We start from the raw sequence: 24765 nt of genomic DNA, 5'->3' as shown, positions 1-24765 counted from the left end.
ATGGCTACGAGAGCAAAATAATATTGCACTACGATGGCAGATGTTGAACATAAAGTGTTGAAGTACAAGTCCTACCTAGAGACTAATCAAAATGGAAACAAGGTAAACATAAACAATTGTCTGACTAGAAATTATTGACATTGCATGTAGATCTGATTCCAAATTCTACAGCAAGTTTCGGACAGTCCCTATTTAGGCCTTACTAGTGAAGATTTGAAATTCAGCACCCATATCAACAAAACTGCCAGAAAAGCTAATTCCACCCTCGGATTTCTTCGCCGCAACCTTAAACACAGCCCTGAACCCCTAAAGAAAACAGCTTACATCGCACTAATTCGTTCGGTTTAAGAATACAGTGACACAGTCTGGGTTCCAGCGAACCAGAAAGAGACAGATACCATTGTCATTGAATCGGTTCAACGACGTGCAGCCAGATTTATATATAACAACTATGGACGGAAATCAAGTGTAACTGAAATGTTAGCAAATTTAGGACTCAAACCACTAGCAAGGACAGTCAAGGATTGGAACAGTTTAGACCCGGGTCTTGTTTCGGCTGATAAGTTGACCACTTTCAAAAGAACTTTGTGCCTTGACTGAGCGCACATCCCGTGGACAGCTATCTTCTATCAGAAGGAGTCCATGTATTTATACAGATACAGATTCAGGAATCGAGAACGACAAAATATTTTTTACCCGACGGATGCTTTCCATTTGAGGAAGAATTCAAATGAATTAGAAAGAACGGATGTTACATATGATCCGGGAAATTGTTAGTCAATTCTTGATAGACCTGAATAATGTTAGGTCCTAACTATTTACTATACACTAGGATTTGCACAGGCGGTCGGATCTGACCCCGGCCATCTGCAGCTGCATGCATGTAGGAACCGGTAAAATGATACAGAGATGTAGAGGAAACTAGTTTCTAACGGCCCTGGATACAGATAAAGTAGTGTTTACAAATGGACGACCCATTGCACCATTAGTCACAGCTGCTAGTTACATTGAAGATAATATTTGAGTGAGTCTTGGGGCCCAGAAATTGGCAGAATACGATATAATAAGATTAAATCCACTGTTTATTAAAAGAACGACACGTGAATAAAGATGTCATATATATATATAGCCACACTAAACATCTATAGTTTATATAGTGGCACTGGACGGGTCAATCACTGACGACCAGGAAGCTCAATTTTTTGGAGCATACATCTAGAGTTTGAAGGGTCTCGGGTTCGAACCCTGGTCTGGCCATGCATTTTCCCGTTACAGTGTCAGTCAGAATGTTTCAAGTCTGGTGTTTGAGCCATAAGAAACGTCAGACTAGGTGCCATAGAATTTAGAATAATCAAATGATTACAGTTAAAAAGAATGGATAACAGATGATCATTGTAATCAATATGACCGTGTTCAAATCAGTTGTGCATTTGTTTAGTGGACATATTATATTACTGAGTGAAAAAATTGTCTCGGACAGTATATAAAGGAAGTGTAACAGAAGAAAGAAAACAGCCAGACAGGGTTTTGAACCCAGGTAGCAGTATACAGTAGAGGGTTGTGGCCATGGGTGATATTTTTGTTAAATGGCTAACCCTTGTATAATGATATGTAAAAAAAATACAAAAATAAAACTGTACTAAAATTGGTATAAGCATGATGAAGTGGGCTATGAGAGCTTCACATTTGTAAAAAAGAAAGAAGATTTTTTTGGGTCGAGGATAAAATTTTGGCCATAATCCGAAAGGGTGCGTACACATGAAAAGCTAGCTTTACAGGAGGTAAAATTTTGACAACAGCACACGACGCAAAATTGCAAAAATCAAGTTTTACAACTTTACTGGGACCCAGATAATTCTGCAACCAGGTAGGTAATCTTTAATTTCAGACAGAGCTTAGAAAAAAATTACTAGTTGCGGGGGTCAAATTTTGGGTTAAAAATAGCAATTTTTGGCATTTTTTGGTAATTTTTGATGTGGTAACCATGGTTTTCACACAAGGGACATACATAGAAAAAAGAGGTTTATACACTTCTCGGTACTTTATATGTATTGTAAATGTAATGCAGTTTACAAATGTGTATACATGTGTTGTGTAGGGTAAATCTGCTGTGTTTACATTTCCTCGAGATGTGCCTTGTTTATCAGAGTCGGGCCATTTCTACTGTATACTGCTACCCCAGGACCCTCCAAACTCTAGACATATATGCTCTAGCTACCAATGGAACTACCTGGGACTCTGATAAACGACCAAGTCTAGTTCTGCTACATTCCTTCCTCCTCTTTCTGAGTCTTCGCCAGCTCCGAATACAACATTATTTACAATTCAGGTTCAGGTATCCCCTGGCTATGCATTCACTCAGTGCTTCAAACAAGAGTTGTTAAGCTTTCCAATTTTGTAAGAAGATGAAGAGAAATGCAACCGCCAGACCGGAGTTCTATCCCGAGACACCCTAGACAGGGACACTACCAATTGAGCTACCTGAAACCCCTGTAGAAAATAATGCTGTCATGATCAGAATGTGATCATATGATATTACGAACCACATTAGACAGTGTACGTAGTGCTCAGAGAAAGTCCTGAAATTTGAGAGCATTTTCAGCAATGTCTTGGTAAATATCAAAATTAAGAGACCTGGGTCATTCTATATAAAAATAAAATAAAATTGGAACATGAAGGGGTAAATTTCAGTTACGAGGGGTCAATGGCCTCATGACTCCCTCCAGGATTCTCCCTGGTGGTATTCAGCTTCAATAATAGCAGTCGGCTAGAAACCATCTAGACAAATCTATGTGTTAGCTGTCAGTTACCAGGTTAACCAAGTTCAATGCCAGTGGGCATGCACAGTGTCACTAAAATAAATCATACTCAACTTCCAAATGTCAGATATCAAGCAATGTATTCATTGTCTGTGGAATCAGATTTGAAAAGTCTGTAGCTAGTGCTGATGTTTACAAGGCAATTTGAAAGAAAAGATATCTGGTCAGACCAAGAAAAATAATGAGATTCTAGCAGACGACAAATCTATTATCCATGCATGCTATCTGAAAATGAATCAACACCAATTTCCTTTTATATGGTATCACAGCAGCATGGGGATATACATAGTACATTTGAAGTAGCATGGAAAATATATTTGTTTTGAATATTATATTTGAAAAATTATTTAAAAAAATAAAAAAAAAATGTGATAACAACAGGCAATATAAACACACAATACATTCACTTATGTATTTTTCAGACACAAATATATGAGTCCTGAATCCCACACAAGGAATCTCATAATTATGAATTAATGGGACTTGTCAACATGTACATTTGAACATAATGTTCAGGGTTACCTGAAAATTGCTGCTTAGATCATTAAGAAAGAACGCTGCAAGTTGGTCAATGGCAAGGAATCTTTGAAAGGTATCAATTATGTATTTAGATGTTACCTATGATCAATTGAATTCTTGCATTATTAACACGTATTTGGATGACAAACAGATAAATTACTATAATACTTGTTTATCTTTTAGGTGCTGTATATTTTTACACGACTGACTGAAATGCTGATCACCATTGATATTTTACAGGTAATTTAAGATACAAGTCTATCCCACTTAGGCCAAATACAAATATACCTGTGTTTCCTGACCCTACTATTTCATGCCGACCCTAATATATTTTATTGGTTTTTCACAGTCATTGTTATGCATTTATTAGCCGTTTAATTGTTTAAAGTGTGCATATAATTTGCGATGAATTTTATTAGCCATGGCTCGTGGCCAGTGTCAGAATTTTATTTGAAGATAGTAGCTAAGTAGACGTAGATAATTGTGGTTATGATATAGGTTGGGATCTGTAGATAAGTATGATCATCTGTAGTCTAGGAGGGGGGAGTTTAGTCTGTGTTGCCAGTGTTGGCTNCCCCCCCCCCCCCCCCCCCCCCAAATCGATCAGTGGAGTTTGAATTACTAAAAACTAGTGTCAAGCAGTAGAAAAATACATATTTTTAGCATTCATGTAGGTAATCAGGAAGTTTTCTTCACCAGAAAAACAAAATATGTATAAACAGGTTGTATGTACATATTTAATGTGTCAAAACTTTTCAAGGTCGACTGGTCCCTTTGTCAAGGTATGACTAGCTATGAGTCATGACTTGACAAAAGGACCATGGCCAGAGGAACTTGAAACGTTGTGGCACGTTAAATACATACACATCCTCGATATCCAGGGGTTAAGCTCACTTTCGCTCTCTACACCCCTAGAATATGTCATAGCATAATTGAGGGCAAGCGGCCAGCTATTTGATTGGTGTCAGGTAAATAAACCTGACCAATCACTAGGCTGATACTGGTCCTTTGAAGATTACAAAGGAGCGATGCCGACTTCAAAGCCTGTCAATTCTGTCAATTTTTACTGTTATGCGACTGTGAGATTCTTTTGATGTACATCAAAGGACCAAACTAGTCTTCTCGTCTCATCCACAAGATGCTGCACATTGAGCATTCAATTTTGCTATGACATATTCCAGGGATGTAGAGAGCGGAAGTGGCAAAGCTGTATATAGTAGGCACAGTAGTCTAGTGGTAGGATGCCAGACTTATGACTGAATGGTTGCGGGTTCGAGGCACGGCACTGTGTTGTGTCTTTGAGCAAGATACTTTACTCTGCTTGTTCCTGTCTACTCAACTGTAAATGAGTACGTGGTTGGGCAGTGCTAGATATATTGAATGCTAGCTGTGAGCGCGGAAATGGCAGCACCGCCTGTATGCTCCCCAGGGAGTTGAGAAAGATATTTGCTGGTTGCGAAGGCCCTTTAACCACGGATAATAATTTGTGAACCTTTTTGAGACGACCTTCAAACTAGGTTGTGTAAAGCGGTATATAGGAACCTGAAATTATTATAGCAATAATTCGACAATTGTCATTTAATTTTGAATTTTTGTTTGTAGAGAACTGGAATAGGTAAAGTTGTGAACAGCTTTAGAAAGAAAGAGGGAGAGATCGGACAACTTGCAAAAGACATTGTAGCAAGATGGAGGTCAATGGTGGCTGAAGAGGCCCTTCGATTGGAAGTGGAAGCGGAGGCTCGGGAATCCGATAACCAGGGTGATGTTAATAGTGAATCGGGGTCAGAATCGGAACAAGACTTGAGCACTGATGGCGATGAGACAAAAGAGGAAGAAATTAGAGAATCTGAAAACAAATATAAAAAGGAAAGCGTCAAATCTAGCTCTGCTATCAACCAAAGAAAATCGTCCAGTAAATATGTTGATAAAACACAAGTATCCCATGAAAATGTGCAAAAGGAAAGCAAGGGTAACCAAGTGGAAAATCTCAGACACAACAAGCAAGATGATGGATTGAAAAAAACCGACGACAATAAACACAAAAGTTTTCATAGTAAGCATTCAGGTTCTGAAAGTAAACATTCAAAGTCAGATAGTAAGCATTCAAGCTCTGATAGTAAGCATTCAAGCTCTGATAGTAAACAGTCTAGCTCTAATAGTAAGCATTCAAGCTCTGATAGTAAGAACAAGAGTTCTGATAGTAAGCACGAAAGTTCTGATAGTAAGCATTCAAGCTCTAATAGTAAGAATAAGAGTTCTGATAGTAAGCACGAAAGTTCTGATAGTAAGCATTCAAGCTCTAATAGTAAGCATTCAAGCTCTAATAGTAAGCATTCAAGCTCTGATAGTAAGCACAAGAGTTCTGATAATAAACATTCAAGCTCTGATAGTAAGCACTCAGGTTCAGAAAGTAAACATTCAAGCTCTGCTAGTAAGCATACAAATTCAGAGAATAAACATTCAAGCTCTGCTAGTAAGCATACAAATTCAGAGAGTAAACATTCAAGCTCTGATAGTAAGCTCAAAAGTTCTGAAAGTAAGCACAGAGGTTCTGATGGTAAACTTAGTGGTTCTGATAACAAACAAAAGAGTTCAGAAAAGAAGCAAGACAGTTCTGAAAGTAAAAACAAAACTGAAGAAAAAAAGCACAGAACTGGTAATTCAAAAAGTGAACAAAAGTCTTCGTCGTCCGAAAAAAACACTATTTCTGAAAAGTCAGAGAAAGGGTCAGCTTCTTTGAAAGACTCTACAAAAAATGAAGTGAAAATTGAAACAGGAGAGTTAGTGCAAAGTTCAACTGATAATCCTATGTCGCCAGAACTCCGTGAAAAAATAGAGTCCAGAGTTGGCAGTGACGAGGACCCCTTACACTGGGAAATGTTAGAGACATTTGAACAGATCAAGTCCCCTAACTCCGAAAAGTCTCTGGAGAACCTGTCTCGCCATGAGAAAGTCAATGAAGAAAGAAACCGGTCGTTGGACAAAAAAACTTTGACTGAACAAAACCCTGAATCAGAAAAGAAAAAACACTCAGTATTATGTGATACCGAAAAGTCAACAGTTGGTGAAAACCCCCGTGGTAGTGAAGTTTTAAATGACAAGAAAACATTGACAAAAGAAAGAGAACATTCAAAAGACCGTGATCGTGAATCAAAACACAAACACAGGGAAAAGGCATCCAAATCACACCACAGTGAACAGAAGGAATGCTCAACAGAGAAAGATAAACACCATCGGGATGAATCGGGTCATAAAATTAAACATTCAAAACATAAGCATAAACATTCAGATAAAGATAAAGAACATAAACATTCAAAACGGGATAAGTCTGAGAAAAGGGAAGTAATTCAAGAAAAGGAAGAATCCAAAAAGCAAACATCGGAGAAAGAAGATTTAATTACTAAAGGACAAGAGAAAGAAAGACCGAGATCTAGTATCTTGGAATCCTTATCAAATGAAGTGGATGAAGGAAAATTTGTCTCCGATGATGTACCGGGTCTTTGGTTCTTAAATTCTAACAATAACAGTTTTCTAGCTGGTAAGAGTGACATGGAGGGTTCAAAGTTGAAGGAGCCTTGTGAGAGTTCAAAGGTCAAAGTTGATTCACACTCAAGTGACAAAGATTATACCAACTCGTCCGAGAAGAGTCTAACTTCCGAAAAGGACAGGGAAGAGAAAAAACGACATAAGCATTCCAAAAATAGAGAAAGCTCCTCAAGTAAGCACAAATCTCACAAGGACTTCAAATCTAAACATGATTCAAAGCACCACCGAGACAAAAAAAGAAAACATTCTGGTGATGCAGATGATTCCAAGCCCTCAAAATCACGTCGTAAAAGCAGCCAAGATGGAATGTCTTTCGAAGATCTTCTAACTGCAGGTGCTACGGAGACGAAACAATCACAACCGTCGAAAATGACACAAAATGATTATGCTAAATTGAAATCAAAATTCAAAGTGAAAAGGAAGGAAGATAATTCAACTAGTGTTTCAGCCAAGAAAGAGAAAGGTGGAGTAGAAATGAAGGTTTGTGAATTTAAATTGATTCTCTGCAAAATGTTTCATTTTTAGGTAAAGGGTACCAGCAAGTTGAACCATATTATTACCATTGCCACTTCATGTTAGACATGTACAGGTACTGTAAAATATTTACCAGAAGTCCTTTGCTAAAAAAGCATCATTAAACAGAATTATAGTAACTGTTGTTTGAAATTTGAATGTATGTTTCAGTGAAGTAGCACTATCAAGTCGGTATCAGTTCCGTGGTATTACAAGGAGACAAACACGAACATATCGCAGCCTCCCAAAACACACACGCATACACTACACGCATGCATCTTGCACTCAGGGGAGGCGGTCCTTAAATGACCGTAGATGTTGATAGGCATTTAACAATACTTAACCAAACCAAAAATGAATGTTTGCAAATTAAATAGAAAAAATACAGCTGTCGATCTAAGAACTCTACATTGCAAAGCTTTACCAATTTTGCCATCCAGGAAATTATAAAGCACAGCAATTAAATGAGTGTTGAACTGATGGGCTGCAGCGCCGATGAAAAAGTCAAGGAAAGATACATTACTTGGTAGAGGAAATTACTGTAAGACAGAAAAAAGGGCTTTTTGATTGCTATATATATTCTATATAGAAGAGAGAATACTTTATATTCTATATAGAAGGGAGAATACTTTATATTCTATATAGAAGGGAGAATACTTTATATTCTATATAGAAGGGAGAATACTTTATATTCTATATAGAAGGGAGAATACTTTATATTCTATATAGAAGGGAGAATACTTTATATTCTATATAGAAGGGAGAATACTTTATATTCTATATAGAAGGGAGAATACTTTATATTCTATATAGAAGGGAGAATACTTTATATTCTATATAGAAGGGAGAATACTTTATATTCTATATAGAAGGGAGAATACTTTATATTCTATATAGAAGGGAGAATACTTTATATTCTATATAGAAGGGAGAATACTTTATATTCTATATAGAAGGGAGAATACTTTATATTCTATATAGAAGGGAGAATACTTTATATTCTATATAGAAGGGAGAATACTTTATATTCTATATAGAAGGGAGAATACTTTATATTCTATATAGAAGGGAGAATACTTTATATTCTATATAGAAGGGAGAATACTTTATATTCTATATAGAAGGGAGAATACTTTATATTCTATATAGAAGGGAGAATACTTTATATTCTTTATAGAAGGGAGAGTACTTTATATTCTATATAGAAGGGAGAATACTTTATATTCTATAAAGAAGCTTAAAGGGAGAATACTTTATATTCTATATAGGAGGGAGAATATTTTATTTACTACATGTATATAGAAGGGAGAATACTTTATTTGCTATATAGAAGGGAGAATACTCAAAGAAATAAAAGAAAACTATTGAGTGGAACTCTTCGTTGCAGAACTTTGTAACTGGTGCAGTGATACCCTTAACCTGAATTCTAACGACGTACCTGCAGATCAAAAAGAGAATAAAGTATCCACTGTTGAATATTTTCCTGGGAAAGAAAATCAGTTACCAGATTTCTTAGCTAATGATGAGCTCATCCTCCAAAATTTCGTCGACATATGTCATTTTTACTGGATTTCTGATATGTTTACTTTAAAGTTATTGTGTGTAATCTTAAATGTTCCTGAAAACAAAACTATTCAATGGAAATGCTGATATATATCTCTTTTGTTATACTGTCAGAGGTAAATACTAAAATTGAATTTTAAACTACTGTTCAAACTATTTTCTGACCGTGTACCAATTTGGGTAGTGTACCAAATTATTGTGGTAGCGTGGTGTTAGGGCTAAACCTTTATTAGCTCTTTCTATTCAAAAAGACCATGGAGGATTTAATTTGGTCTTAGTTTTCCCCCTTTATGTTTAAAAATAGAAAACCAGGGTCATTTTAGATTCAAGGTCACAAATGGAGGTCATTGTCACTTTTTTGTTCGGAACTATCTAGTATATAAATATACAATTTGTAGTAGAAAGTAGTGAATATCATTACATTGTATCTTAAAATGTTGATTGTCACTAAGGATGTTTATAACACGCTGTTAACTGTAATATTTTTGTTCTGTACAATTTTCACCGTCCAGCATCATTTACTCATTCACACCTACATATTTAAAATGGACTTGACCAGTCTTTGATTTGGTAAGGTTCAAATGTGACTTAAAGGGTAAATGGGTTAAACTGAATTCACCTAATATTGAATTCACCACGTATATAAACTGACTTTGTAACTTTATATACTCTAGATCTACTGTCACATATTGAAATCGCCCTCCATTTGAGGGTGAATATTTATCCTTCAACAGTTGATAATTAAGGACTCCTTTGCTTTAAAAAATATCGTAAATAAGTTTCAAGTGAAGCTCAAATTTGAAATTCATTTCAGAAAATATTTTTTTTACTGGCTTTATATATATATATATATATATAGCATGTACTGCTTGTGGTTGTTCTAATGGTATATTCCGTCTGTGCCTATTGCAGAGTTATCTTCTCTTGGGAGCAGTTATTGATTGTTACGTCATTGGTTTGTGCGAGAAAATTACGTTGTTTTCTCAAAAATTGATGACGTTACTCTCACAAACAAGTGACGTAACAATCAATACCTGCTCCAAAGAGAAGATAACTCTGCAATACGCAAAGACGGAATAGTCTTACACTGTTGTACCATTCGTTATATCTAAAATAATCACAATCAGATACAGGGTGCACGTGGTTGTGTGACAGTGTCGGCCAGGGTTCTTTACCCCGACAGTATGTAAAAAGGTGTGCTCGACCAAGTGGATTTTCTCTGTGTTCTCCGGTTTCCTCCCACATCAAGACCATTTGCGCACTATCATCCGAACCTATGATTTGTTTCATAATTGTTGTAAAGAAATGAAGTTTATAATTGTATATTTTTAAATCGGATACAGGTCACTGAAGAGGATGTGCTTGGGGCTCTTCCTCAGCCCAATACCCACTACAGGCCCTGGAGACTAAAGGAGGTACCTATAGAGAAAAAGAAAACTGATGGTAAGTTCTAGGATTGTATATGGTCATTACACAAAAACAGAATACAGTGATAGAAAAGCTCCATTTAGAAAATATTCGTAAAACTAACATTTTTCGTGGTTTCCAGACAAGACACTATTTCGTTGGTACAAAATGTACATGAATTTAGGGATTACGATTACCAACTTAAATCAAGAACTGCTGAAATTTGTAATAATTAACCTCGAGCTCATGGACGTTTGAATTCGTAGATAAAGATTACCAATGAAATCAACGAAAATAAAAACCCAATTTCATAGTAACACTAGTCCTGTAGTCTAAATTTCTAGACTAGTGAGTCACAAATCTGATTAAAACCATCCTTTAGCAATATAGATGTTATATAAAGTCCTGGTAAGTTTTGACAATGTGTTTTAGGCATGGTTTGGAAAGAAATATTCATTTCTTACCTATGCATGTTGTTATTTCTAACAAATATATATATATCTGTTATTTTCTTGAAAGTCCAGACGGGACTTAATTGTTTGGATAGGACGTTATGGGTCATTTTTGGCCTGAGATAAAGTAGAAATTTCAACTTGAATTTACTTACAAATATCTGTTATAAACATCATATTGGTTGATTTTTTCCAAAGCGCATGTGTAGCTACCTTATCATAGCAACAAAATTGCGTTACCATGCAGAAATAGCCAAAATATGGTGTTTTGGGACAATTAGCATGCAGAAATTAAAGGAAAGCTTCTGCATGTGACAAACAAAAATTCCTTTCTAGGAATGAACACTGGTGTGACAATGTTTAAGCTGTCAAATATTTATTTGTTTGTTGCATGCGGAGTCTTTCAAATATTGAAGAGTAATTAGTTAATTTCCTTCAAAATGGCCAATTTTCAACCAAATAGCGCACAACAGACAATATTCACGCATTTTATCATGAAAATGCGGGTTTATGTCTCTTTTTGTAATGCCTTATCTCCTAAACCAGTTGTCGGATGAATTTGAAATTTAATGTTTGCATATTTCATTTATTCAAGATTTCAAATATAACAAGTAATTCTAAATCTCCGATGGGGCCGGAAATGACCCTAGTCCTTTACTCAGTCTGATTAAAATCATGTAACATGTATGTAAACCTCATGTCTTTTTACAATTCAAAAACCACCACTCGTTGGGGACCTCTATATGATCATGATGAGCTAGGCTTTTCGCATTACCCCAGTTATGATATAGCTGGTAATTGATTTTCAGTTTGATCATGTGGCATGCATTGTATCGGATATATAATTGTACATCTGAAATTAGCTGAATTCCATGTAGATCAGAATAAGGATACAGGAAATATCTTGCCATCGAATATATCTCTTATTAACCATTGAATTATCACAAATATATTTTATGTGTAACCAGGGACAGTATATAGAGGGGATTGGCAACTCTGCCCCAGTCAAGATTCTATAGCACGTCGCTTTTGTGTTTGGCCCCTCTCGATCAGCCCGCGCTTGCGCACTAGCGTTAAAATTAAGCACGCACCTGCTTTCGGTGTCATGTCAACAATCTCGCCGAGATCGAAGTGTTTTGATAACGGTTAGCCCTGATTGGGACTGTGTAATAGTAGGTCTTCTTTTTATTCAAGGGACAGGGCTATCGTTGCCACTATGTCTAGCCTTTCGGCTGTGTTGGTGGCTATTACAACAAATCACATTTCGTAAAGCACGTTCCAGTGAAAATAATGCTAATATTGACACTTTTTGACACAAAAACAGCAAGTTATTTGTTATTTTCGCCATAAAAATTAGTACTTCATATCAAAAAATTATTCAACTTTCTATCGCTGTAAATTTCAAAAAGAAGTATTTTTTAAATGAGCTGATCCTCGAATGCAGGCGATACTTTTTTGTTGCGTTTAACATTTCCGGTTGTTTACGGTTTTTAACAACACGTGTCCTTCGTTACCAGACGAGTAATTTCATCTGTGACATCGCTATCGTTCCAAATAATGCAAATCAAATCAGGCCTACTTAACATAGAAATTACTCGGCTGTTTATTGATATTAATTGTTTTAAAAAATACAAACGATTGTTTATAAAATTAATCAAAACAGTGAGCAGTCACCAACTACTTTCGCATTAATGATTTACGTTCCAGTGAAAAATAATGCTGATAATTAGTCTTTTTGACACAAAAATAACACAAGTTAAATTATATAATTTGCAATTAAAATGGGTTAGGTCGTTATAAAATTTATTCAGCTTTCTATTGCTGCTAATTTAAAAAAGATCGGTCAAATACCTTTGGAGTGAGGTGGTTCACATACATGTGTGGGTTTTTTTATCCCGCATTTTTGTCTGTCGACGCCCACCACAATATTCTGAACCACGCGTTACATCGCGTTTAAAAATAAGAAAATATACACCAAAAACAAGACATCAATTACTATGATATCACAGATTTTATCAATTAAAAGTAATACAATCAGCTTATAACAATCGGATAAACAGAAGACCTAAGAACACTTATCGAGATTGGTTTGTTTTCACACCAACTTCTGCATCTAACGAAGCGGTATCGACGCCATCTTGCTTTGTCAAAATTGAGATAGGTGGCGCTCGCTATCTGCTCCGGAATCAGGGGGAGGTAAGTCTAGATTGACGTGTCATAAAATTGGAAAGGTAAAGAGGGAGTTGCTAATCCCCTTCACTATACGTCCCTTGTGTAACAGAAGTCATTATTGTGTTAATGCCTCTGCTTGGAAGTCGAACCCAGGACCTCTGGTTCACTAGTCTTGGGCTCTACCGAATACGCTAAAGAGAAATCCGCCCTAGCCAAGTCACTAGGAAGCAGCTAGTATATTGTAGCAGGGTGACAAACTCACCCTTGAGGAAAGAACTTGTACCGAGTCTTCCAGGGGTCATAGAAATTCTTGTGAAAGTATCGCTTGGTATTTTTGTCACTATTTCCCAGGTCTTTACATGGGTGTCCGACTATCAGTGTAACATCTAAGATGATTGTGTTTATAAATATTTTTTTCTCACTATTTAGAAGAGCTTTTGGATGAATTTATTGCTGCTACCAAGAGTACAGGAAGGACACAGATGTACTCAGGAAAAAAACAAAACTTTGTGCCAGGTAGGAAAGACATTTAATTGTACATTTACCTCACAAGAGACTTACTAAAAAACAAAACGTTGTGCCAGGTAGGAAAGACATTTAAATGTACGTTTAACTCACAAGAAACTTACTAAAAAACAAAACTTTGTGCCGGGTAGTAAAGACATTTAATTGTACATTTAACTCACGAGAGACTTACTAAAAAACAACTTTGTGCCAGGTAGGGAAGACATTTAATTGTACGTTTAACTCACAAGAGACTTACTAAAAAACAAAACCTTGTGCCAGGTAGGAAAGACATTTAATTGTATGTTTAACTAACAAGAGACTTACTAAAAAACAAAACTTTGTGCCGGGTAGGAAAGACATTTAATTGTACATTTAACTCACAAGAGACTTACTAAAAACAAAACTTTGTGCCAGGTAGGAAAGACATTTAATTGTACATTTTACTCACAAGAGACTTACTAAAAAACAAAACTGTGTGCCAGGTAGGAAAGACATTTAATTGTACATTTAACTCACAAAAGACTTACTAAAAAACAGAACTTTGTGGTAAGTAGGAAAGACATTTAATTGTACATTTAACTCACAAGAGACTTACTAAAAAACAAAACTGTGTGCCAGATAGGAAAGACATTTAATTGTACAATTAGCTCACAAGAGACTTACTAAAAAAGAAAATTTCTTAGCTTGGTTTCATAAATCGCATATGAAATAGGAACTCTTGTAAGATCTTCTGGTGATAATCCATTGTCTTTCTCTGTATTGTACGGTGCATTTAACTTAATATCACATCGTTCATGTCACTTTTCGGTTATAATCATGTTTTCTTGATGCACCTATTTTCCTGCTATATCATCTATGTAATTTAATTCTTTTAATATCGCTGGTTTTGATGTCAATTTCGCTTAATATCACTTATTTTGGCCTCTGTCACAAAAAAATAATTGGTTAATGAAAGCAAGAATCAATTATTTATACTCTCGGGATCTGGTGTCACACCTGGACACATTATGTAAATAACAGTTTTATGTCTGATATGTATCTGTGTAGGACTGAAACACTTATGTATTGAAACGCAAGTGTTTGTTTCGTCAATATCTTTAATCACTGCTCAAGTATGGAGGTAACGTAAACATCAATGATCAAGTGACTGTTACGTAGACTTACAAGTAAATGGTTTCTGTGAATGTGAGGGACTCAATGTTCTTACAATATAGAATATCATTGAACTAAGTGCTACATCTAAAAAGCGGTGCAAATGATAAAACCTTAGCAAGTTTCACGTAATTTACAACAGATCGCTTTTGTTTTTGAAATGATCAAAGCAACATGAAACACCATATACCGACAAGTGTGAATCTGAATCTTAAATGAATGTTAAGTTGTTTTTGGTTAATACATTACTTGCACTGGTAGTAAATAAGGCAATTGTTCGTTTTATACCTGACATACCTGAAATTTAAATGTTCATTAGCGTCAAGCTTGTTCATGTCTTTTTAACTCATTCACCCCTGAAGAAACATTTGCACTCTTCCAATTTGAATGATGGATGTTCATTATGAAATTTCAGGGATGAATGAGTTAATCTGTAAAATGAACTGAAGTCCGGAATTCTTGCATCAAGTGGTACATACTGATTTCTTGTTAAAATTTTAAAGTTAAAGTTAAATAATTTATGATATACATGTATATATGTTATATGAAATATTATAAGTAGTTATTTATACCTGTCTTTTGATTTGTATTTCAGAGGTGTACAAGCTGTTTGACATGTGTATGACAGTTCTTTGCAATAACATTGACAGTAAGTATTTTTCATCGCGACTGATTACCTTGAAAAAAGTTCCTGAGATTAAAAAAAACCTGATACAGCATTTTGCATTAGGCCAAACTTATTTTCATCAGTTTACATCAAGTTTATTCCTATGCCCCTAGGTATGAGATGTAAAGATATCCTACGCCCCTACCTGAATTCAGTCTTATTGACTCCTTGAAGCACAAAACAGCTGTATGGTGCAAGGTGTTTAATTTTTGGCATACTGTATCTATTACTAAAGGTACAATCTCCTGTGTGTGTGTAATGCTGAACTTCATCTTTCATGATACAATGTAACAGACTGTTCTGGTGGATTTCTCAATCCCTGAGGTTTGCTGTATTCTTCATTGCCACAGTTATCTATTTTGAGTAGTGGCACATTTCATAATAAACACACTTTTCTCAGTATTTTGTTTAAGGATTAACTTTCTATTTAGTTTAGGTTATCGGATGATAACTACAATGGAACTTGGGTAAATTGAAAATCGGCGAAGCCTCGGGTGACCCAACAAAACAATTTATGTACTTGCTAACTTTTATTACATGAGAAATGGCATCGTTTTCAATTTTATGTGGTTTTTATTCAGAGATTTATCATTTGTTTACATATCTCCTATCCCCGGTACTTCAGCTTTCATCAGAAAATAGCAATGGAAACCCCCAGGTTGTTGACGTACACATATGTACACTGTGGATGTATCACTGCGCACACAAGGTATAACAGCATGAGATTGACTGTCCTTATCGAGCGATAATGACAATGACCTCAACAAAGGTTATTGAGTCAATCACACTCGAAACTGTAAATACTTGAAATTTACCAGTAATCCTTCAATTTTAGAGTGTCTGTTGCTGTTTATTTTGTTATGTTCCCTATAGCACTTTGATGGACATATATTAGAAATTGAGCTGTAAACCCTAAATTATCTCCCTTAGGTTTGGAGTTTGTTGGCGGTGTGCCATTTACTATTCTGAAACCTGTGCTGGAGAAAAGTACTGCTGCACAATTGTATCGACTGGAGGATTTCAACCCTGTAAGTAGATCTATTTCATATATCTAACAGTTGCACGTAAAGAGAGGTAGAATTGACTACATCCTCAATATCCAGGGGTTACACTCACTTACACTCTCTGCACCCCTGGAATATGTCATAGCAAAATTGAAGGCACAAAGACAGCTGTTTGATTGGCCTCAGGTAATAAAACCTGACCAATCGCTAGGCTGATACCTTGTCTCATCAACAAGGTGGCACACACTGAGCCTTCAATTTTCCTATGACATATTCCAGGGGTGTAGAGAGCGTAAGTGAGCATAACCCCTGGATATTGAAAATGAATTTATCACAGCATAAAACATTTTGTCATGAACATTTTCATCTAAAAGCATACATATTTTAGTGTTAGTATTATTTGGGGTTTTTTCATGCTTTAAATTTTGCGCTAAAAGTATGAATTTTTTAATTAGAGTTCTTTTAAATATTGTTCTTTATTGCATCTTTTGTGGATGCGCCAATTTATCAATGCATTAATTAATCTGTAATATATTATGCGCTAAAATTTGAGTGTGCTAAAATAAATACGTTTACAGTACCAGGGTACTGCTTCACAAACAGGGTGTAACTTACACCAGGGTGTAAATCCATATGTAAGCCGTACGTAAAAGTTAGTTCAATGATAGTTCAGATTGTTACTGTGCTGATGTTTACCGTGTTTTGACTATGTTGTAATCGATGTTGGCAGCATTTCCTGGAAGAGTCCGACCAGTTATGGATGAACCACTGCCACAAAGAATTCCGGTTGAGTAAACCGCAGGAGATGGAGTCATGGAGGGAACATTACTTGGTGAGCTTTGTATACTGGGCACACTTGTGTTACAGAAAAAAATGATTTTCCTGAAAATTGAAAGACTTCAACTTTATTTTTGGCAAAAGAACTTGAATATCATTTGAAATTCTAAGAAGAGATGACCAGAAGTTCTGATGACAGCCCACATAGTGGGCCGCAACATGTAAACTTGATTAAATTTGCCAAGAGTTGACTGGTCATCTCTAGATCTTCTTTGAACTTCTATTACTCTTATGGCCGGACTAGTGAATTCCATTTAGAAATCCATCAACCGGAGTAAGCAGAACTTCATGAACATCCACTAGCGGTCGTTGGATCTCATTTTCCCTTTTATATGAATATTATTTGGTATAAATGATCCCAGGACCAAGGGGATTCCATAATGTCAACAACGAGGAGGATAGACTAGTGGGAACAGAGAAGTCGGAGTCCAATAGAGGAAGTCTGATTGAATTTTTATAAAACTTTTGTTATAAAATATCTTGTATTTATTTCACTTTTTTTGGAGTCATATGAGTCGCTTAATAAGTTGACCTATTGTGGTGGTCGATTTTCCGTCGTTGTCTGTCATCGGTTGTTTATCAACATATTTCATGAATCATATTTTCAACTTCTCAGAAACTGTTATCAACATATTTCATGAACCCAAATTTTCAAATTCTCAGAAACTATTTGTCAGATATTGATGAACTTTGAAGTAATCGTCAGCTTGTGGTTTGGATCAGAATCTACACTCAGGAAGGGGCTGACCACTAAGAGTACAAAACCTTCAAAAGCTGTCTCCTCTAAAAGTGACGGGCAACGGATCTTGACAAAATGTCATACAAGTGTTTGGTATTACTTTACGATAAGTCAAATTTCCTTTTAAGAACATGTTCAAGATGTATTTTCTGTTGCAGAGGAAATTTGACGAGAGAGAAGAGAAATTGAAGAAAATTAGTGCCAATATCAACGCCTCAATGGCCAAAAAAGTTCCAGGTAGGCTAAGAGTGAAATGCTTTTCCTTAGTATGTTTGTTGATCCATGTACATTTTACAAACTTTTATCCTCATATATCATATAGCTATTCTTTGAAAAATATGAATTCCGGACAATTTAGGTACTTCAATATGTCGTATCTGAATTATCGGTTTCTTCACTTGCATCTCTGTTATTTACCTCAGCACTTCAGGGTCTCTGATGAGTAAAAAAAAAATATATTAAGTTTATTTATTTTTACAGCAGTTATGAAACAAATTGTTTAAAATTGATAAACATAATCACTCTTGTTGGCATGGCTGTTAGCGCTTGTAGGGGGGGGGGGGTCATAATGTGGGAGTACCGAGAGAAAACCCATGTTCAGGTGACCTCATACCTTTTCGCTTCTGATCGGGGTGAAAGGTGAGAGTGTTGTCCACTGCGCCACCCGACCACCCTGTATTAGTTTGACTCGGTGATACATTTGATGAGTTTCAGTAGTTGAATCTTCAATTGATTTTGAGCATTTATGTCAGAAGTAGTGAACGTAATTGTGATATCTATAGATTATCATAATTCATCACTAATTTATTGTGATTACCAAATTTTTAGCTCACCTGGTCCGAAGGACCAAGGTGAGCTTATGCCATACTGTGGCGTCCGTCGTCCGTCCGTCCGTCAACAATTTCTTTAAACGACTTCTTCTTCTTAACCACTGGTTGGAATTAAACTATTAAACTAAACCAAATTTGACTGGAAGCATTCCTAGGTGGTGGTGATTAAAAATTGTACAAATGGTGGGGCTGACTCCCCAGGGGGCTTAGAAGCGGGGCCAAAAGGGGTCAATTTGGCTATATTGCTACAAACAACTTCTTCTGTAGAACTGTGCACTGGATATCAATCATATTTGATCAAAAGCATTCTTGGAAGGCAGGGATTTAAAATTGTACAAATGGTTTGGCTGACCCCCCAGGGGGCTGAGGGGCAGGGCCAAAAAGGGGATTTGGCTATACTGCTTTAAGCGACTTCTTCTCTGGAACTAAGAAGTGGATATCAACCTTATTAGACTGGAAGCATCTCTAGGTGGTGGAGATTCAAAATTGTACAAATGGTAGGGCTGACCCCCCAAGGGGCTGAGGGGCAGGGTCAAAAAGGGTATTTGGCTATAATGCTTTAAGCGACTTCTTCTCTGGAACTAAGAAGTGGATATCAACCTTATTTGACTGGAAGCATCTCTAGGTGGTGGTGATTCAAAATTGTACAAATGGTGGGGCTGACCCCCCGGGCTAAGGGGTGGGGCCAATAAAATATATTACCTGGAAATGGTTGAGATCTCCACCATATAACCATATATACAATTACTGAGTATAAAGAGAAGAATTCACATTTGCTTCCAGGATGTCCCTAGGGTCTGGCCTCACCCTTGGAGACATAGTCCCTGGGCCATAACTTGAAAACGGTTGAGATCCCCACCCCAAAACTTTATATACAAATGCTGGGCATAAAGAGACGAATGCAATCATGATATCAGAATTGACCCTGGGGTCTGACCGAACCGCTAGGGACCTAGTTTCTTAGTCACAGCTTGGAAACAGTTGAGAGCCCCATCCTGCAACCGTATATGTACAATTGCTGAGTATAAAGAGATGATTGTACATATGCTTCCAGGTTGGCCTTGGGGACTGCCCCACCATTGGAGACTTAACCCCTGGGTCATAACTTCGAAATGGTTAATATCCCCACCCCAAAACTATATATACAATTGTTAGGCATAAAGAGACGAATGCAGTCATGATATTAGAATTGATCCCAGAGTCTGCCCCACCCTTGCACACTTGGCCCCTGGGTCATAACTTTGAAACGGTTGAGATCCCCACCCCAAAACTATATATACAAATGCTGGGCAAAAAGAGACAAATGCAGTCACGATATTAGAATCGATCCTGGGAGTCTGGCCACAACTATAGGGACTTAGTTACTGAGTCAAAGCTTGGAAACAGTTGAGATCCCCACCCCATAACCATACATAAAATTGCTGGGCATGAAAATTCTAATATAGCTATGCTATAAGGATTGGCCTTGGTGTCTGTCATATTCCCTTGATCTCATTTGGAGAATATTTTGCCATGATTGCTTAGGTATCCAGGTGAGTGATATAGGCCCTCTGGGCCTCTTGTTATAATTTATCAATCATTTTATTATAATTTATCAATCATTTTATTACAATTTATCAATAATTCATGTTTTCAGAGAGGACAACACAGCTTGCTTACATAGACTCGGCTGCAAAACCTCCTAGAAGTGTCAGGCGCCAGCAGGCAAGATTTGGCACTGCAGGGCCGTCATCTGGAGAACGGTCACGTGCACGGTTTCACCCAAATATGGATCCAATACCTATAGGAAGGTCAGGGTCTAAAGGTCAGTATATAATCGGTCATCTTAGACAGTGACCACAAAACTGTTCTTAAAAAGTTGAGTTATAGAAGTCTGTAATGAACATATCTATCTTTTTCTGCCCCTGCCATTAAAACCAGGGAGATACAATATTACCCATGTTTGTCCTGTCGCAATTCATTGTCACGACTCTCCACACTAAATTTCTCAACAGATCTCGATCAAAGTTTATACAAAGGTCAAGTATGTACATACCTCAGATTCCTTAGTATTTCAGGATCCCAAGGCTGTTGTCCATGACAATTTGCTATTTATACATCATTTTACGATACAAAAGGGCATTCATATCCTACAGACTGACATTTTCTAGTTTATTTCTATTTGTCCGTAACTTTGGAATGAAATCCAGTGAAACAATGTTGCAACGTAGCAGTTTTACAACTTTCATGGTGTTCGTAGCAAATGTGAGCTCACAGGTTTTGTGGCAAACATCTTGGCCCATATTCAAGAAACTGTTCTCATGCTCAAGCATGGATTTTGTGCACAAACCAACATTCTTGTAACTCGGCTTCAATCAAATGTCAAGGAAAACAAGTCAAGTGTAAACCCTAAAAATGATATTCTGCTTCAAGTCCTGCCAAATGATTGAGGTATTATAGATTTATCCCTGGATCAAGAAATTGTGCTTGAGCACAAAATCTGAGTTTGAGCATGAGAATGGTGCCCTGAGTACAGGCCTTGATCATTAAAGTGACTTTGAAGGACGCAGCTGAGAAATTTCCAACTTTAAGCCATGTCATCTGTTAGCTGAAAACAATAAGTGGGGGATTAGTTTTGCTCAGTGATGCCTTATTATCAATTATCGGAACATCAGTATTGCTCAGTGATACATTGTAATAAAACAACCACTGGTGATAAACATTGCTCATTGATACCTTGTTTATTTTTTAACCTGTTTCAATTGTAAATGTCTTGTCTTAACCTTTAATCAAAATTGATCATTTTAATATTTTCTCTTGGTAGCTGTAAAGACATCGGCTCCCATGATGGCAAAGACACTGACTATGATCAAGAAGATACGGCGTTGATGAAGACGTGAATAGCGGGCCATAAAAACCTTATGTTATAGCATCAAAGCATACATTACTACTGTATTTATCCTGCAATAAGCTCACGGGGCCAACACATAATCCTTAACAGATAGAATGGGGATGGGCTCATTACAGGACAATGAGACCTTTTGTTTGCATTTCTCCCTAACTGCAATACATATTGTTTGGCTTATTACCAAGCATGGGCTTATTGACGGATAAGTACGGTTTTGATAATTTCCGTAATTAATCTGTAACAACTGAAAGACGAGGATTTGGATAGCGAAAATTAATCTCTACACTAAATGTGCCTGAAATATTAATCACCACACCGTCTGATTCACATTTTACTTTTGTATTAATTAAAATGGAATAGATATCATTAACCGTATGAAATATAAGTGACCTACTGTAGCAACTATGATGTGTTAAGTTGTCTGGAAACCATCAAAGATCCCAGGTTATTCAGAAACTTGGAAAAGGTACATAGTACTGTTCTGTAAATGTACAAATCTTAACGGTTTTCTAATTTTAGTACATTTTTTGCGCTTTTAATATTCCTTAATTATGATTATGTTAATTGAAATTTCTGTAGGTATTTTTCTATTGCATGAATTGTGAATACGCCAATTTATCGAAGTGCTACTCTGTTAAAAATTGATGACACACTAAAAATTGACTGCTTAAATAATTTTGCACTACATACTCTATGAATCTTTCATTTCTTACGTTGCTATTTTATCAAATATCTGAAGAAAATTTGTTGTCGATACATTATTATGATTACTTAATACTGCTTTCATGTCATGGGATGACTCTGATGATGAAGATTTGGTTTATGAACAAGTTTTCCAATTATCCTGGGAACTGTAAAGCCGTAAAACATTGTTTAGTGAATGTTTCCAGTTTGGAAACCGTAATATACATAACAACTCTGCCTACAATCTTTGAAAGCTCCCATTGTTGTTTGTTTCGATGGAATGGTGCTATTTTAGTTACGTAATATGGTTCGAACTATTAGACTTGAGTGTATTAAAGATAGATATTTTGGTTTTTGAGAAGAATTTAAGCTTTATTTTGATGTCTATATTATAAAGATAAGTGCTACCCCAATATATACTTTGAATATGATTAGCACATACCTGTCAACTATCGTTGACAGAGACTGTCCCTCTATCTGATCCCCAATATCTAACCTTGAAATATCAACTTAATTTATTTTACAACAATTATGAAATAAATCATTTCAACTTATACTAATCCCTCTTGTTGGCGTGGATGTTAGCGTGCAGGGGTCTTAATGTGGGAGGAAACCAGAGTACCCGTAGAAAACCCACGTGGTCGGGCAGGTGACCCCATACCTTTTCACGTCCAATCGGGGAATTGAACCCTGACCGCCTTGGTGAAATGCCAGTGTGTTATCCCCCGGCCACCCGACGATCCCAATATTTACCAACTGATCCCTCTGAAGGTTTAGGACCCAGTCTGGTCCCCCTGTCTTATAATTCTGACAGAATTTGTCCCTCTTGGGGGCAAAGGTCCCTCTTAGGGGACAAAAGTCCTTAGAGCACAATTCCATTATTTTATAGCATATTCTTGCAAAAAAACTCCACATATGACAATTATTTGTGATGTCAGAGATTTGTTTCTTTCTGCGTGCCATCCATCATATCTTAAGGGGTGACAGAGCAATCATACCCCAGGGAATAACAAAGAAATCTTCAACAGTTGAAATGGGAGATAATTCTGGGAGAAATGTGTTAAGTTTGTTAAACTATCACTGTTACCAACTGAGCTACTGAGTCACCAGAAGTGTCCTGGTCCAGCTGTACTCTACTGAGTCACCAGAAGTGTCCTGGTCCAGCTGTACTATACTATGTCACCAGAACTTCAGAAGTGTCCTGGTCTAGCTGTACTATACTGAGTCACCAGAAGTGTACTGGTCCAGCTGTACTATACTGAGTCACCAGAAGTTTCCTGGTCCAGCTGTACTATACGGAGTCACCAGAAGTGTCCTGGTCCAGCTGTACTATCCTGAGTCACCAGAAGTGTCCTGGTCCAGCTGTACTCTACTGAGTCACCAGAAGTGTCCTGGTCCAGCTGTACTATACTGAGTCGCCAGAAGTGTCCTGGTCCAGCTGTAGTATACTGAGTCACCAGGACTGTCCTGGTCCAGCTGTACTATACTGAGTTACCAGAAGTGTCCTGGTCAAGCTGTACTATACTGAGTCACCAGAAGTGTCCTGGTCCAGCTGTACTACAGTTATATCCAAACTGAAATTAAAGGGAGGTTACTGTATATACCACAAAACACAGTGAGTGGAACAGGGATCCTAAAGTCTTAAAATATGATCTTGTTTAATTTATTGTTTAATCAGGAAATCTGTAATGGAGAAATTTTCTCAACAAACCAGAGTGTCCCGTTGAGATATGTTATTTGTTCTGTATAGCCCAACCTTATTTTATAGGACACAAATAGGGTTTATTACAGTGTTGAAGCATAAATGGTGTTTGCAATATGTTTATAGATATTATGTTCAATGATAGCTGTATTGGTATCTTAAGCTTGGTGCAGTTATTTTCCTTCAGGGGCAAGTAGTGATTTTAATGCAATGCTTGTCTTTCATCTTCTAGTCTGTAATAGTTAGAATTGGTTTCTTCTTTTCTAGTTTATGTTTATTTATTTTTCAACAGTTATGAAACAAGTTCTAAACTTATAGTTATTAATCACTTTTGTTCGCTTAGATTAAAATGCAAAGGCATGTCTTACAACGGGAGGAAAGTTAAGTTCCCAGAGAAAACCAAAGTTGGTGGCTGCGGTGGGCAAGCGGTTTAGGCATCCGGCCATCTAGGAACACTAGTCATCCACCACTGGGTCTAAGTTTTGAGGCCTATGTGGGGCAGTCGCCAGGTACTGGCCACAGGTCAGTGGGTTTTCTCCGGGGAACTCCGGCTTTCCTCCACCATTACATCCTTGCTCGTCCTCAAATGACCATAGCTGTTAATAGGACTTGCGACACAAACAAACCAAACCATAAACCTAAGTGGTCAAGTTCATAGGTGTCAACCTTGAGCTCTGAAACCTCCAATGAAGGAGATCTCCCTCATTCCGCATTTTCAATGAGGGAGAAAGTGTGTGAACCGGGGCTGAAACTGCTTTGCTCAAT

At 36.9% G+C, this 24765-nt stretch overlaps 1 protein-coding gene across 2 annotated transcripts; it reads left to right on the top strand.

Moving 5' to 3' along the window:
* LOC110465788 (transcription elongation factor B polypeptide 3-like) lies at positions 1-24562 on the top strand. Of its 2 annotated transcripts, none has more exons than XM_021521876.1 (11): positions 1-102; positions 3522-3578; positions 4941-7364; positions 10304-10403; positions 13421-13507; positions 15246-15299; positions 16248-16345; positions 17052-17153; positions 18056-18134; positions 20364-20531; positions 21531-24562. In XM_021521876.1, exons 1-11 carry the CDS (start codon positions 34-36, stop codon positions 21593-21595), a joined length of 3303 nt encoding a protein of 1100 aa, XP_021377551.1. In that variant the 5' UTR covers positions 1-33; the 3' UTR covers positions 21596-24562. The 2 variants fall into 2 exon arrangements, with proteins under 2 accessions (XP_021377551.1, XP_021377552.1); XM_021521877.1 differs by lacking the exon at positions 1-102 and adding an exon at positions 943-1024.
* The last annotated feature ends 203 nt before the right edge of the window (positions 24563-24765 follow it).

The sequence above is a fragment of the Mizuhopecten yessoensis genome, unplaced genomic scaffold (assembly GCF_002113885.1).
Source record: "Mizuhopecten yessoensis strain PY_sf001 unplaced genomic scaffold, ASM211388v2 scaffold11101, whole genome shotgun sequence".
Lineage (NCBI taxonomy): Eukaryota > Metazoa > Mollusca > Bivalvia > Pectinida > Pectinidae > Mizuhopecten > Mizuhopecten yessoensis.
The sequence above is the reverse complement of the archived record's forward strand: the minus strand, read 5'-3'. Positions and strand labels throughout refer to the sequence as shown.